The 15,361-nt window shown below is 46.3% G+C and overlaps 1 protein-coding gene across 2 annotated transcripts in view; it reads right to left on the reverse strand.

Annotated features, from left to right (window-relative positions):
- Positions 1-15,361, reverse strand: part of ERICH1 (glutamate rich 1) — a 127,056-nt gene that overhangs the window by 65,058 nt on the left and 46,637 nt on the right. The window contains exon 7 of one of the 2 annotated variants that reach the window (XM_073675361.1): positions 12,925-13,612. The exons of the other annotated variant lie outside the window; for it this stretch is intronic. Coding sequence (XP_073531462.1) covers positions 13,533-13,612 — 80 coding nt within the window. The 3' untranslated portion in view covers positions 12,925-13,532. Of the gene's footprint in view, positions 1-12,924; positions 13,613-15,361 lie in introns of those variants that run through there. 2 annotated transcript variants of the gene reach the window in all.

Raw genomic sequence — 15,361 nt, forward strand, 5'->3', positions numbered from 1 at the left:
GCTCACCGTTGCATACAGTAATCCGAGTGGAGCAGCCACATCGTTGATGGCTGCAGTGCTAAGGTCATTGTAATTAGCGGTGAGCGAGTGGTGATGGCAGGTCTGGGGACCAGGGCTGCAGCAGTCAAGTATATCCACCTATTCTCACCACTGCAGCTCTGGTCCCCAGACTTGCTGTCGATTGTTCATGGCTAATTATAGTGATCAGAGTGCTGCAGCCAGCAATGATATTGCCGTTCCACACTGATCACTATGTGTAACAGAACAGTGACAGAAGTATATTGTAGCTGAATGTGTAGCGCTGGGCTACAATACAATGGCATCAGGCTCCACCTACAGCAGTGAACTAGGTAGTCTAGCATGCACAGTACACAGCTAATGCAGCGACAGCAAAGGAGATATGTCCGGAAACCGACCACAGTCTCCTATGGCCTCGCACTGCTGTATTTGCGGTATGCAAGTGTCGGGCTCTGACACACACCAGTAAATATATAATATAAATAATAAACAATTAAATATTAAAACAGTTAATTATATACTATTAAAAATACAAAACATAAAAAAACATTTTTATATAAATATAAACTATTAAAAAAATAGCATAACCTCTGAAAGGGATTGTATAGCAATGACAGCTCAGTACTTCAATGTTATCTCCAAATGTATCCATTAAAGAGTAATCGTTTTAAATTTTATTATATAAATCAATAGTAAACATTAAACTAAGAAACTTTGTAATATATTTTATCAGTGAAATCCGCTTCTTTGTCTGCAAGGACTGATCATTCCCCTCTACACAGTCTTATCAGTAGCAATTGCCATTTCCTATCTCAGTAATGTAATAATCTGTCTTCACTGAATACAGATTTTTCCCTTGAATTGAGAATTTTGAGAATGAATGATCAGTCCTAGCAGAGAAAAAAAGCAGATTTGTCTGATAAGATAGATTACAAAGTCTCTTATTTTCATGCGTACTATTGATTTATGAAATAAAAATTAATGACAGTTACGCTTTAAGATTGCCTGATCTGGAATGCATTCACTGCTCTGACTTGTGAAGAGAATAACATTGACACCTTTCAAAGGGTGGGATAATTAAGGCAGAAAATGAACAAATAACTTTGACGCGTGAAAATTGTGATGGCTAGATGATCCTGTCAGAGTGCCTCTGAAATGGCAGGTCTTGTGAGGTCTTGCAATAGTCTGTAGGGCTGTGTGCTCATAGACCAGTCAAAATGGCCATGTTGACTATTAGTGGGCATTTGAGCATATGAATTGAACGATGAAGCAATGGAAGACTGTGGTATTATTTGATGAATCACATTTTCTTTTACATTATGCCAGAGGTGGTGAATCTCAGGCCTTTTCTCCGGCCCCTGAGCAGATTCCTGGGGACTGCAGTGTTCGGGCTTACAGCAATGTTTTAACGGCTGCCGGCCCTTTAATCTCTTAGTGCTTTGCGAGCACGCGCACTCAGCATTCACTACAGAACACTGTGGCGCGTGCAATGAAAGATTACGTCCTCAAGCTGGGCAGTGTCAGTGTCAGGATGTGCTCTGTGGGCAAAGTTAGAACTCGATGCACTGCCGTCCCACAGAAGAGAGCAGCGGCAGCCCCAACATTTCCTGTGATGACTATACCGCAACCCCAGCGTCTCCTATGATGACTACACCGCAGTCCCAACATCTCCTGTGATGTACATACCACAGCCCCATGTCTCCTGTGATGTCTATACCGCAGCCCTAGAATCTCCAGTGATGTCTATACTGCAGCCCCATATCTCCTGTGATGTCTATACTGCAACTTCATGCCTCCTGTGATGTCTATACCACAGCCATGTCTCCTGTGATGTCTATACCTCAGCCCCATGTCTACTGTGATGTCTATCCCACAGCCCCATGTCTCCTGTGATGTCTATACCACAGCCCCATGTCTACTGTGATGTCTATGCCACAGCCCCATGTCTCCTGTGATGTCTATACCGCAGCCCCGTGTCTCCTGTGATGTCTATGCCACAGCCCCATGTCTCCTGTGATGTTTATACCGCAGCCCCGTGTCTCCTGTGATGTCTATCCCACAGCCCCATGTCTCCTGTGATGTCTATACCACAGCCCCATGTCTCCTGTGATGTCTATGCCACAGCCCCATGTCTCCTGTGATGTCTATACCGCAGCCCCGTGTCTCCTGTGATGTCTATGCCACAGCCCCATGTCTCCTGTGATGTTTATACCGCAGCCATGTCTCCTGTGATGTCTGTACCACAGCCCCATGTCCAGGGCCGGCATTAGCACCCGGCGTGCCCGGGCAAGTGCCGGGGCCCTGAGCAGGCGGGGGGCCCACTCGCCACGCTATGGGACCCGTGAGCGGAGGAGAGCGGTGTCAGCCCCGGCAGCGGGCGCAATACTTACCTCTCCCCGTGCCTCCGCAGCAGGTCCTGTCTCTTCCGCGGCTGCTGCACTGTGACGTCTCAGGTCAGAGGGTGCGGGGACGTCTTTACACCGCGCTCTCTCCTGAGCCGTCCCAGCGCAGAGCGGGAAGACGCCGGCGCGTGTGAGGAGGCCGGAGCAGCTACAGCAGGTGCAAAGAGTATTTGATTTTTTTTTATTGCATGGAGGCATGGGGCATTATATGGTGGGGTGGGGGGGGGTGACATCCTGCATGGGGCATTATAAGCGAGGGGGGTGTGACATCCTGCATGGGGCATTATATGGTGGGGTGGGGGGGTGACATCCTGCATGGGGCATTATAAGGATTATAAGGGAGGGGGGTGTGACATCCTGCATGGGGCATTATAAGGGAGAGGGGGTGTGTGACATCCTGCCTGGGGCATTATAAGGGAGGGGGTGTGTGACATCCTGCATGGGGCATTATAAGGGAGGGGGGGTGACATCCTGCATGGGGCATTATAAGGGAGGGTGTGTGTGTGACATCCTGCATGGGGCATTATAAGGGAGGGTGTGTGTGTGACATCCTGCATGGAGCATTATAAGGGAGGGGGGTGACATCCTGCATGGGGCATTATAAGGGGGTGTGTGACATCCTGCATGGGGCATTATAAGGGAGGGGGCGTGTGACATCCTGCATGGGGCATTATAAGGGAGGGGGGGTGTGACATCCTGCATGGGGCATTATAAGGGAGGGAGGGGTGACATCCTGCATGGGGCATTATAAATGAGGGGGTGTATGACATCCTGCATGGGGCATTATAAGGTAGGTGGGGGTGTGTGACATCCTGCATGGGGCATTATAAGGCAGGTGGGGGTGTGTGACATCCTGCATGGGGCATTATAAGGGAGGGGTGACATTCCGGATGGGGCATTATAAGGGGTGTGTGTGACATCCTGCATGGGGCATTATAAGGGAGGGGGGTGTGTGACATCCTGCATGGGGCATTATAAGGGAGGGGGTGTGTGACATTCTGCATGGGGCATTATAAGGGGTGGTGACATTCCGGATGGGGCATTATAAGGGGTGTGTGTGACATCCTGCATGGGGCATTATAAGGTAGGGGGTGTGTGACATCCTGCATGGGGCATTATAAGGGAGGGGTGTGTGTGACATCCTGCATGGGGCATTATAAGGGAGGGAGGGGTGACATCCTGCATGGGGCATTATAAATGAGGGGGTGTATGACATCCTGCATGGGGCATTATAAGGTAGGTGGGAGTGTGTGACATCCGGCATGGGGCTTTATAAGGCAGGTGGGGGTGTTTGACATCCTGCATGGGGCATTATAAGGGAGGGGTGTGTGTGACATCCTGCATGGGGCATTAAAAGGGGGGGGAGTGACATCCTGCATGGGGCATTATAAGGGAGGGGGAGTGTGACATCCTGCATGGGGCATTATAAGGGAGGGGTGACATTCCGGATGGGGCACTATAAGGGGTGTGTGTGACATCCTGCATGGGGCATTATAAGGGAGGGGGGTGTGTGACATCCTGCATGGGGCATTATAAGGGAGGGGGTGTGTGACATCCTGCATGGGGCATTATAAGGGGGGGTGACATTCCGGATGGGGCATTATAAGGGGTGTGTGTGACATCCTGCATGGGGCATTATAAGGTAGGGGGTGTGTGACATCCTGCATGGGGCGTTATAAGGGGGGTGACATCCTGCATGGGGCATTATAATATAAGGCAGGGGGGGTGACATCCTGCATGGGGCATTAAAAGGGGGGGAAGTGACGTCCTGCATGGGGCATTATATGGGGGGGGAGAGACATCCTGCATGGGGCATTATAAGGGAGGGAGGTGTGACATCCTGCATGGGGCATTATAAGGGGGGGTGACATCCTGCATGGGGCATTATATGGGGGGGAACAGCCTGCATGAGGGGTTATGTGGGGGGAACAGCCTGTGTGGGGCATTATGTGGGGAGGGGGACAGCCTGCGTGAGGCATTATGTGAGGGGGAACAGCCTGCATGGAGAATTATGCGGGGGCACAGCCTGCATGGAGCATTATATGGGGGCCAGTATTCTGTATGGAGCGTTATATGGGGGCCAGAATCCTGTATGGAGCGTTATATGGGGGCCAGAATCCTGTATGGGGCATTATAAGGGGGGTGTGTGTGACAGCCTGCATGGGGCATTATAAGGGAGGGGGGGTGACATCCTGCATGGTGCATTATAAGGAAGGGGGGGTGACATCCTGCATGGGGCATTATAAGGGAGGGAGGGGTGACATCCTGCATGGGGCATTATAAATGAGGGGGTGTGTGACATCCTGCATGGGGCATTATAAGGGAGGGGGGTGTGTGACATCCTGCATGGGGCATTATAAGGGAGGGAGGGGTGACATCCTGCATGGGGCATTATAAATGAGGGGGTGTATGACATCCTGCATGGGGCATTATAAGGTAGGTGGGGGTGTGTGACATCCGGCATGGGGCTTTATAAGGCAGGTGGGGGTGTTTGACATCCTGCATGGGGCATTATAAGGGAGGGGGAGTGTGACATCCTGCATGGGGCATTATAAGGGAGGGGTGACATTCCGGATGGGGCACTATAAGGGGTGTGTGTGACATCCTGCATGGGGCATTATAAGGGAGGGGGGTGTGTGACATCCTGCATGGGGCATTATAAGGGAGGGGGTGTGTGACATCCTGCATGGGGCATTATAAGGGGGGGTGACATTCCGGATGGGGCATTATAAGGGGTGTGTGTGACATCCTGCATGGGGCATTATAAGGTAGGGGGTGTGTGACATCCTGCATGGGGCATTATAAGGGGGGTGACATCCTGCATGGGGCATTATAATATAAGGCAGGGGGGTGACATCCTGCATGGGGCATTAAAAGGGGGGGAAGTGACGTCCTGCATGGGGCATTATATGGGGGGGGGGAGAGACATCCTGCATGGGGCATTATAAGGGAGGGAGGTGTGACATCCTGCATGGGGCATTATAAGGGGGGGTGACATCCTGCATGGGGCATTATATGGGGGGAACAGCCTGCATGAGGGGTTATGTGGGGGGAACAGCCTGTGTGGGGCATTATGTGGGGAGGGGGACAGCCTGCGTGAGGCATTATGTGAGGGGGAACAGCCTGCATGGAGAATTATGCGGGGGCACAGCCTGCATGGAGCATTATATGGGGGCCAGTATTCTGTATGGAGCGTTATATGGGGGCCAGAATCCTGTATGGAGCGTTATATGGGGGCCAGAATCCTGTATGGGGCATTATAAGGGGGGTGTGTGTGACAGCCTGCATGGGGCATTATAAGGGAGGGGGGGTGACATCCTGCATGGTGCATTATAAGGAAGGGGGGGTGACATCCTGCATGGGGCATTATAAGGGAGGGAGGGGTGACATCCTGCATGGGGCATTATAAATGAGGGGGTGTGTGACATCCTGCATGGGGCATTATAAGGCAGGTGGGGGTGTGTGACATCCTGCATGGGGCATTATAAGGGAGGTGGGTATGTGACATCCTGCATGGGGCATTATAAGGGAGGGGGTGTGTTACATCCTGCATGGGGCATTATAAAGGAGGGGTGTGTGTGACATCCTGCATGGGGCATTATAAGGGGGGTGACATCCTGCAAGGGGCATTATAAGGGAGGGTGTGTGTGACATCCTGCAAGGGGCATTATAAGGGAGGGTGTGTGTGACATCCTGCATGGGGCATTATAAGGGAGGGGGTGTGTGACATCCTGCATGGGGCATTATAAGGGGGGTGACATCCTGCAAGGGGCATTATAAGGGAGGGTGTGTGTGACATCCTGCATGGGGCATTAAAAGGGGAAGTGACATCCTGCAGGGGGCATTATATGGGGGGGGGAGACATCCTGCATGGGGCATTATAAGGGAGGGAGGTGTGACATCCTGCATGGGGCATTATAAGGGGGGGGTGACATCCTGCATGGGGCATTATATGGGGGGAACAGCCAGCATGAGGGGTTATGTGGGGGGAACAGCCTGTGTGGGGCATTATGTGGGGGGAACAGCCTGCGTGAGGCATTATGTGTGGGGGGGAATTATATGGGGGCCAGTATTCTGTATGGAGCGTTATATGGGGGCCATTATCCTGTATGGAGCGTTATATGGGGGCCAGTATCCTGTATGGAGCGTTATATGGGGGCCAGAATCCTGTATGGAGCATTATATGGGGGCCAGTATTCTGTATGAAGCATTATATGGGGGCCAGTATTCCGTATGGAGCGTTATATGGGGGCCAGTATTCTGTATACAGCGTTATATGGGGGCCAGTATCCTGTATGGAGAGTTACATGGGGGCCAGGCAGTATTCTGTATGGAGCGTTATATGGGGGCCAGTATCCTGTATGCAGCATTTTATGGGGGCCAGTATTCTGTATGGAGCGATTCGCCGGTTTCTGAGCTATTGTAGAATTTACAATAGATATCACTCATGTAATGTAAGAAGTGAAATCTTTGACCTTGTACTATATATATATTTCTCTGTGGTATCTGTGCACCATGAATCGTGGTATGTGTTAAAGGGGCCCACTGAGACTCTTTCGCCCAGGGCCCACAAAAACCTGGAGCCGCCCCTGCCCATGTCTACTGTGAGGTCTATACTACAGCCACAGGTCTCCTGTGGTGTCTATACCGCAGCCCCATATCTCTCTAGTGATGTATATGCCGCAGCCCCATTTCTTTTTAGATGTATGTGGCATAGTCCCCATCATTCCTGTGATGTAAATACTCCAGCCCCGATGTCTCCTATGTGATGTATATACAAGTCTCGGTGTCTCCTATGTGATGTATATAATGCAGTCTCTGTGTACCCTATGTGATGTATATACTCCTGCCCCAGTGTCTCCTACATGATGTATATGCTGCAGTCTCAGTGTCCCCTATATGATGTATACTGCAGTCTCAGTGTCTCCAATGTGATGTATATACTGTAGATCTCCCACTGCTTGAGTTCTATGAATGTAACATGAGCAGTGATGAATACTGTGAGGAGACATGCAGTGTAATATACATCTGTGTGAAGTACGACTTACTGCTGCGAGTTCTTTACCAATCTTATCAGCGCAAAGAGTCGTCTGAGCTCCAGACTGATACAAATCTGGAAAAGCAGTTACGAGTAACAACATCATCCATACCATCTAACATCACAACTGCACCAAAGAGAAGCAGTTTCAGCCATCACATTAGGGGTGAGTTAATTAAATGTTTGACCAAATATAGCAGGGTAATTTTCAAGTTGATCATCTTGTACGGCCCCCTAAGGATGGTATACTGTATTTTTCTAACTCAAAGATGCACTTTTTCCCCCAAAATTTGGAAGGAAAATGGGGGTGCATCTTATAGTCCGAATGTAGCTTACCAGGGGGGAGGGTGGGCAGCGCTGTCACATGAGGTAGGGTCGCTGCTGCAGGAAGTCGGCGGCAGGAGTTGGGCGATGTTACGGGCCCTAGGCTAGGAAGAGGGGGTGTCCCGGCGGTGCGAGGCAGAAGCGGAGATGATCTCCCGGCAGTGGGCTACAGGAAAAAGGCACCGGTGTCGGATTTAGATCTTGGGTCAATGACGAGCTGAGATCTCAATCTGTGCATGTCCAGCCGGGAGATCATTCTGCGCAGCGAGTACTCCGCTGCTGCCTTGCACCGCCTACATTTTCCTGAAACCCACTACTGGGACACCCCCTTCCCCCAGCCCAGGGCCCGCAGCATCGCCCCACTCCTGCTGCCGTCTGCTTCCTGCAGTGGCGACCTTGCTCCTGCCACCTGTGACCCCACTCCACCGCTGCCGCCCATCTCCCCTGGTAAGCTAAATTCGGACTGTAAACGGACCCCCATTTTCACATTTAAGATTTTTTTTCTATTTTCCTCCTTTAAAAATTAGGAATTTATCCAATGTCTGTTCAATCTGCAGTGTAGAGGATGGTCGTTCTCCCCACAAACTGAAGCGAACATTTACATTTAATCACGTACATTACTTAGCCAGACAAACAGTTCAGTCGGTGTTCGATTATACATTTTTATTTTTACAATTGGATTTGCAGGTTGTTACATTATGTGCCGCATAAAAGTGTATTATTAGGAATATCCTTGCTCGCAGTTATTTCTAAGTGTGGGAGCCACGATAAAGGTTATCCTGTGAACATCTGAAAAGGAGGATTTTATAAAAAGGTAATATTACTTCTAGAATGTGCCAATGTCTCCATAATAGTGCACATTTCTTACAGAGTGTTTCCTCCCTCATTCAGGATCGCCTTTTATTAACCAAAGCAGAGAGTTGCTAACAAAGAGCGGCTTTCTCTTTAGTAGACCTTATGTTTTAGATCCTTTACAATAGCTGGAATTAATATTATGGTACATCTGATCTGCACTTACCCCTCCAAATTCCGACAGTCATAATTCTATTATATTTTTTCTGTACTTGTATGAGGTCTTGATTTCGGTCTTATTATGCCTAACAAGAAAGGTTCCCCGGCTCTTCGATTTCAATTTTTTAATGGTGTCGGTCAAGACTGTAGCATTTGAAAACCAATTATTTTTTGTGAGTTGTTAAGATTAGTGAGTATGGGTATATTCATGTTAGGATCTAATTTATATAAATGGGCACTAATATTAGGGCCACGTTCATACGAGCGTAGAACACATCAGAGTGCTATGCGATAAAACACTGCATAGCTCTCGGACCAGTGTTATTCTATAGTATAGCTCAGATCTGCGATTATTTTCTTATGCTGATTTGGCATGAGAGAACAATCGCAGCATGCTGCGATTGCATCCGAGAATCAGATCGCACTCACCCATACAAGTCTATGGGTGCGTGTGAAACATTGAACTGCAACTGGATGTCATCAGAGTGCAGTGCGATTCCCGCGGACGCGGGCAATGGAGAAGATGGAGAAATTACTTTCTCTGTCTCCTCCGCACTGATGCTGTGATTCTCTCATGCAAGAGGATCGGAGCACGGAGCACTGACACTCGGCTCACGCTCGAAGCAGAGTTTGAGCCGAGTGTCATTAGCATCTCGCATCCGATGCTATACGCTAATGTGACCCCAGACTAAAGTTGTCGCTCTCTCGTAGGCTGAAGTTATGACTTTCTCTGCAAATCCCTTTTCCTTTAATCTTTTTCAATATATGTTTGGTTAGTTTGTCAATACAGCTAAATTTGTATTACATTGGTCAAAGGTGAATTTTGTGCAGCCATTATTATTATTTTTTTTTTTAAGAATCACTGCTAGTCTAATCTAGATCACTGCTTATATCCATTTGGACATAGCAATGATGTCATCATCATGGAACATTAGTACATTTTATTATTTACATCTCTTGAGCCCTATATTTTGCTGTAAACTGTATCCCCATAGAGAGAACACAGAAACTCCATGCATTTAAAATGTAATGTGTTTGGTTTTATGTGAGTATTATATGTTTGTGATAACTGATAATATGTAATATGAGGGATTCTTTGAGTAGCTATTAAACACATACTACAAATAAAATGAAAAGTGTGGCCTTCAGGTCCACAGAACATAGTTACAGTATGTCAGAACTATAATCAGAAGGAATGTATCTCCCCTTCCCCCAAATACAGCTTTGATATCCCCTATAAAAGTACTGACCAATAACGAAAATAAAGAATACACTACTCTCCTAGCCGTTGCCACCTCTGTTTCGCTCTATGTACTGAAGTTCTGCACAGCAGGCACACGATCTAATGACGTCATCCCGTCTGCTGTGCTGAGACTCCGAAGCATCGGCTTCATGATGGAATTGTGTTCACCAATATCTGCATCCTTAGGATACATACACTGGTGAAATTAAAATGCCAAGCAGGGCATAGAGGAGTAGAGAAGGACGCTACTGTATTCAGCCCTTGGGTGTCCAGGTCCGTGCGCCTCACAGGAGCAGCCAGGCAACACGGTGGCTCAGTGGTTAGCACTGTTGCTTTGCAGCGCTCGGGTCCTGGGTTCAAATCCCATCAAAGACAACACCAGCATGGAATTTGTATGTTCTCCCCGTGTTTGTGTGGGTTGCCTCAGGGTTCTCCGGTTTCCTCCCGCACTCCAAAGACATACTGATAGGGAATTTAGATTGTGAGCCCCAATGGGGACAGTGATGATGGTGTCAGTAAGGCACTGCTATTTAAGCAAGCATAATTAAGATGATAACTAACTTGATATTAAAAAATAATATGACTTCCGTAAAAAAATACTATTTAGGAGGTTTTAACAGCTTTGCTAATAACTATAAAAAATGACTGCTAACTTTGTGAACTGGAAGTCTGAGATGTAAATAGATCAGCATCAGCTTCTACGCACATTTCTTTATTCTATTGTTATAGCTTTAACATACAATGAAAAGGTAAGGTTTTACTCACACCAGCTTTGGTGCCGGTGTCAAATCTTGTACAGGTTTAGAAGATTGTTCCTTCTGTGTAACTGTTGGAGACTTTTATTCTTTGCCAAGGAGTCATCACTATGTCTTCGGAGAGCTGCTGCGATCTGGGTCACTTCTGGCCCTGCTGCTTGAGAAGTTATTATCTTATTCTCTTCATGTTTTCTTTCTTTCAGGCTTCACCCGCAGAAGCACAAAGTGGATATTTTAAGGAATGAGTTGCTAGAATATAGGCATTGCAGGATACCATTATGCCGTCTATAGCAATCATATTTGCATTCAAAATAGACAGTGGAGCTTTGTGAATGAATCCATGAGTCCAGTGCGACAGACAAAACAAATAAATCACTTAAGCACGTACACAGTCTAGCTCAAAAACTAGCCATAGGAGAAGAACATATGCACAGTTTTCTGCCTTAGCGATTAAATCTGATGAACAAAAAAACTGGTTGCTGCGGTGAAGAAGCCCCGGATGATTTGCTGGCGAGCCACATAAGATATGTAATAGAAAGGTCCATCATAGGTCAACCCTCACCTTACACCCTAATAATACAGATTTCATCGCTAATGTTCTCTCTGTCAGGAACCCATTTTATTAAACATAGTAGAGAGCTTCCAACCAGGGCGACTTTCCCCTTTAGTAGTCCTGACCCACTTATGCTTTACATTCTTTAGAATAGCAGGAATTGATGCTATAGTACATATGATCAGCACATACTCCTCCAAATTATGAGTCATAATTCTATTCGCTTTTTTTTATGTAGTTGTATGAGGCCTTGATTTCTGTTTTAGTATGTATAACTTTGAAGACAACAAAGGGAGTCCGGCTATCTAATCTTAGCTATATGTTGATGCGACCATTAGTCAGGACTGTAGCATAGAAAAAATGTGAACAACCTCATAATCACTATGTTTTTAAAGGGATTTATTACAAGAATGTAATCAAATAGCCACTGTCATGTAATTCAAAAGGCAGCCTATCCTAGTCACATGTCAAGGCGAGTTGCAGTCTGAAGAAAGAAAGCTCCCGAGATCTCTGTTTCAACTGACAGAGGAGTTGTAGCATAAGCATACCTCCCTGTGAGCTGCCAGAAGAAAGCTGTGACACTAGAAGAAATACATCTTCTCCTCAGCAGACTGAGAATATCCTTTGTGCTCAGTCAGCAGAGGAGATTTGTTTCTTCTGTTACTGCCCTTCTCTGGCAGCTCACTGGTATGTGTGCTTACGATATGGCTTCTCTGTCAGTTGAGACACAGGACTTGGGATATGTGTTTCTTCAGACTGCAACATGTGACATGACTAAGATGGGAAGCCGTTTGAATTATGTAATGGCGGCTGATTATTACATTATTGGAGAACCCCTTTAAGTAAACATTTTGTGACCCCAACACATCAAGGATCTGTCTATGTATTCTTCTGCCCCATTTAGAAGATGCAGACTGTTAAATGACCGCCAATCGGTTATATACATTTGCTTGGCGCTTGTTTACAAAGCAGTAATGGGGACAGAATGATTGCTACAACTATTCTACTGTTCCTATACAAAGTTATATTATCAGCAGCACATCTCATGTTTACTTGAATATTCAGCTTTGCTTATTTATTGGGTGATTTCTGACCTGTTTAGACAGGATGATAATCTTGAACAAGTATTCCTAAGAACGCTCATTTGGCGAATATTGGCTTGTCTAAATGGGTCATATCTCTTTAGCGCCTCCTCCACAGCGGCTTTCAGAAATTAAGTGCACTTCCAGCTTGATTTCTCATGACTAGCGGTCACGGGTCTGTCAGATGTGACAGATAGTCGCCCTGCAGTTGGTTACAGAAGATCTCTTTGTTTGGCATTACAGACACCTTCTTAGCTGTTTCACTCTAGGACTCAGCGGCTACCTCCTTCCTAATTGACACCCTGGCCTGGGTGTTTAAATAGGTTCACTTTGCAACAGGAGGGTGTCGGTGATACTCACGTTTCCTTGTGAATGCTTGGAGCTCTCAGACTTCTATTTTCCTTTGTGGTGCTAGGAGGACGCTTGGAGTTATCTCTCTTAAGTCGGCTAAAGCTAAGCTACTTTCCCCCGTGTTTGTCTCCCTTGTTGTCTTCAGTCGTTAGTGGGGATCGACTAGTGTTGATTCCCACTTCCCTATCCAGGGCCAGGCGCTAGGGAAATACAGGTTTTAGGTTCGCGTACGGCGATTGGTGAGGAACCAATATAGGGACGTTAGTGGAGACAGGGTGACATCAGATCAGCCTAGGAGGTCTCCACTCCCCCTTTCCCTAGAGTCTTGGCTTCCTTTCCCCCTTTCCCTTTGTGTTGCGCTTAGTCTTTCACACACCTTGCGTGACACTAGCATATCAGATCACTAAAAAAAGGTATATTTATTTGGGGACTAATACCGAAACAGCCATACTACTACTTCCATTATTCAAAAGATTAAAATTGTAGAAAATAATGTTTAGGGTGAACACAACAACACTTTCTGTGTGCTAGGCCTTCTATTATCAAAAATCAGGAGCCAGCATTCCTGATCATGAGTCAATAGGCTGATACAAAATAGATGCGCCATAATTTTCATTCAGTCTTATAGAAAGAAAGCCGTGACTCCAGTGTCCGAGTCCAAAACATTAACTGTGTGTCTCTCAAAGCTGTATTCTTTCAATTAGGAAAATGAATGTTAAATTAGCATGAAAGAGCACAAAGTGTTTGAAAAGTAATTACTTTGTGGGTTTTTTCTTTATTGGTAAGATGTTCGTAATCCAGTAGTCAAATAAAGAACACAGCGCCTTTATGTAATCTGCAAAAGACAAAAGAAATCGGGCTGACACAAAAAACAATTGTAGGAAGTTACAATCCAATACATCCTGACTAATGCATGCATCTGCTCTATTCAATCAACACAATACGAAGAAAGGAAGGCCACATCAAGCTCTATCACTTACCTCATGTTCATAAGGAGGCAGAAAAATAGGGAGTAAAGATTGTATTAACCATCAACCCTGGGCTCCAAAGGTTCTACAGAAGTGAACCCCATTAGGGGCTATTTCTTATGGGTTAATGCCCAAATTAATTATTATGTAGTATTACTATATATATATATATATATATATATATATATATATATATATATATATATATATATAGTGCTGGCCAAAAGTATTGGCACCCCTGCAATTCTGTCAGATAATGCGCAGTTTCTTCCTGAAAATGATTGCAATCACAAATTCTTTGGTATTATTCTCTTCATTTAATTTGCTTGCAAGGAAAAAACACAAAAGAGAATGAAGCAAAAATCAAATCATTGATCATTTCACACAAAACTCCAAAAAAGGGCCGGACAAAAGTATTGGCACCCTCAGCCTAATACTTGGTTGCACAACCTTTAGCCAAAATAACTGCGAACAACCGCTTCCAGTAACCATCAATGAGTTTCTTACAATGCTCTGCTGGAATTGTAGACCATTCTTCTTTGGCAAACTGCTCCAGATCCCTGATATTTGAAGGGTGCCTTCTCCAAACTGCCATTTTGAGATCTCTCCACAGGTGTTCTATGGGATTCAGGTCTGGACTCATTGCTGGCCACCTTAGAAGTCTCCAGTGCTTTCTCTCAAACCATTTTATAGTGCTTTTGGAAGTGTGCTTTGGATCATTGTCCTGCTGGAAGACCCATGACCTCTGATGGAGACCCAGCTTTCTCACACTGGGCCCTACATTATGCTGCAAAATTTGTTGGTAGTCTTCAGACTTCATAATGCCATGCACACGGTCAAGCAGTCCAGTGCCAGAGGCAGCAAAGCAACCCCAAAACATCAGGGAACCTCCGCCATGTTTGACTGTAGGGACCGTGTTCTTTTCTTTGAATGCCTCTTTTTTTTCCTGTACACTCTATGTTGATGCTTTTTCCCAAAAAGCTCTACTTTTGTCTCATCTGACTAGAGAACATTCTTCCAAAACGTTTTAGGCTTTCTCAGGTAAGTTTTGGCAAACTCCAGCCTGGCTTTTTTATGTCTCGGAGTAAGAAGTGGGGTCTTCCTGGGTATCCTACCATACAGTCCCTTTTCATTCAGACGCCGACGGATAGTACGGGTTGACGCTCTTGTACCCTCGGACTGCAGGGCAGCTTGAACTTGTTTGGATGTTAGTCGAGGTTCTTTATCCACCATCCGCACAATCTTGCGTTGAAATCTCTCGTCAATTTTTCTTTTCTGTCCACATCTAGGGAGGTTAGTCACAGTGCCATGGGCTTTAAACTTCTTGATGACACTGTGCACGGAAGACACAGGAACATTCAGGTCTTTGGAGATGGACTTGTAGCCTTGAGATTGCTCATGCTTTCTCACAATTTGGTTTCTCAAGTCCTCAAACAGTTCTTTGGTCTTCTTTCTTTTCTCCATGCTCAATGTGGTACACACAAGGACACAGGACAGAGGTTGAGTCAACTTTAATCCATGTTAACTGGCTGCAAGTGTGATTTAGTTATTGCCAACACCTGTTAGGTGCCACAGGTAAGTTACAGGTGCTGTTAATTACACGAATTAGAGAAGCA

The sequence above is a fragment of the Phyllobates terribilis genome, unplaced genomic scaffold (assembly GCF_046119375.1).
Source record: "Phyllobates terribilis strain yellow unplaced genomic scaffold, ASM4611937v1 Scaffold_3__8_contigs__length_932513732, whole genome shotgun sequence".
NCBI classification, from domain to species: domain Eukaryota; kingdom Metazoa; phylum Chordata; class Amphibia; order Anura; family Dendrobatidae; genus Phyllobates; species Phyllobates terribilis.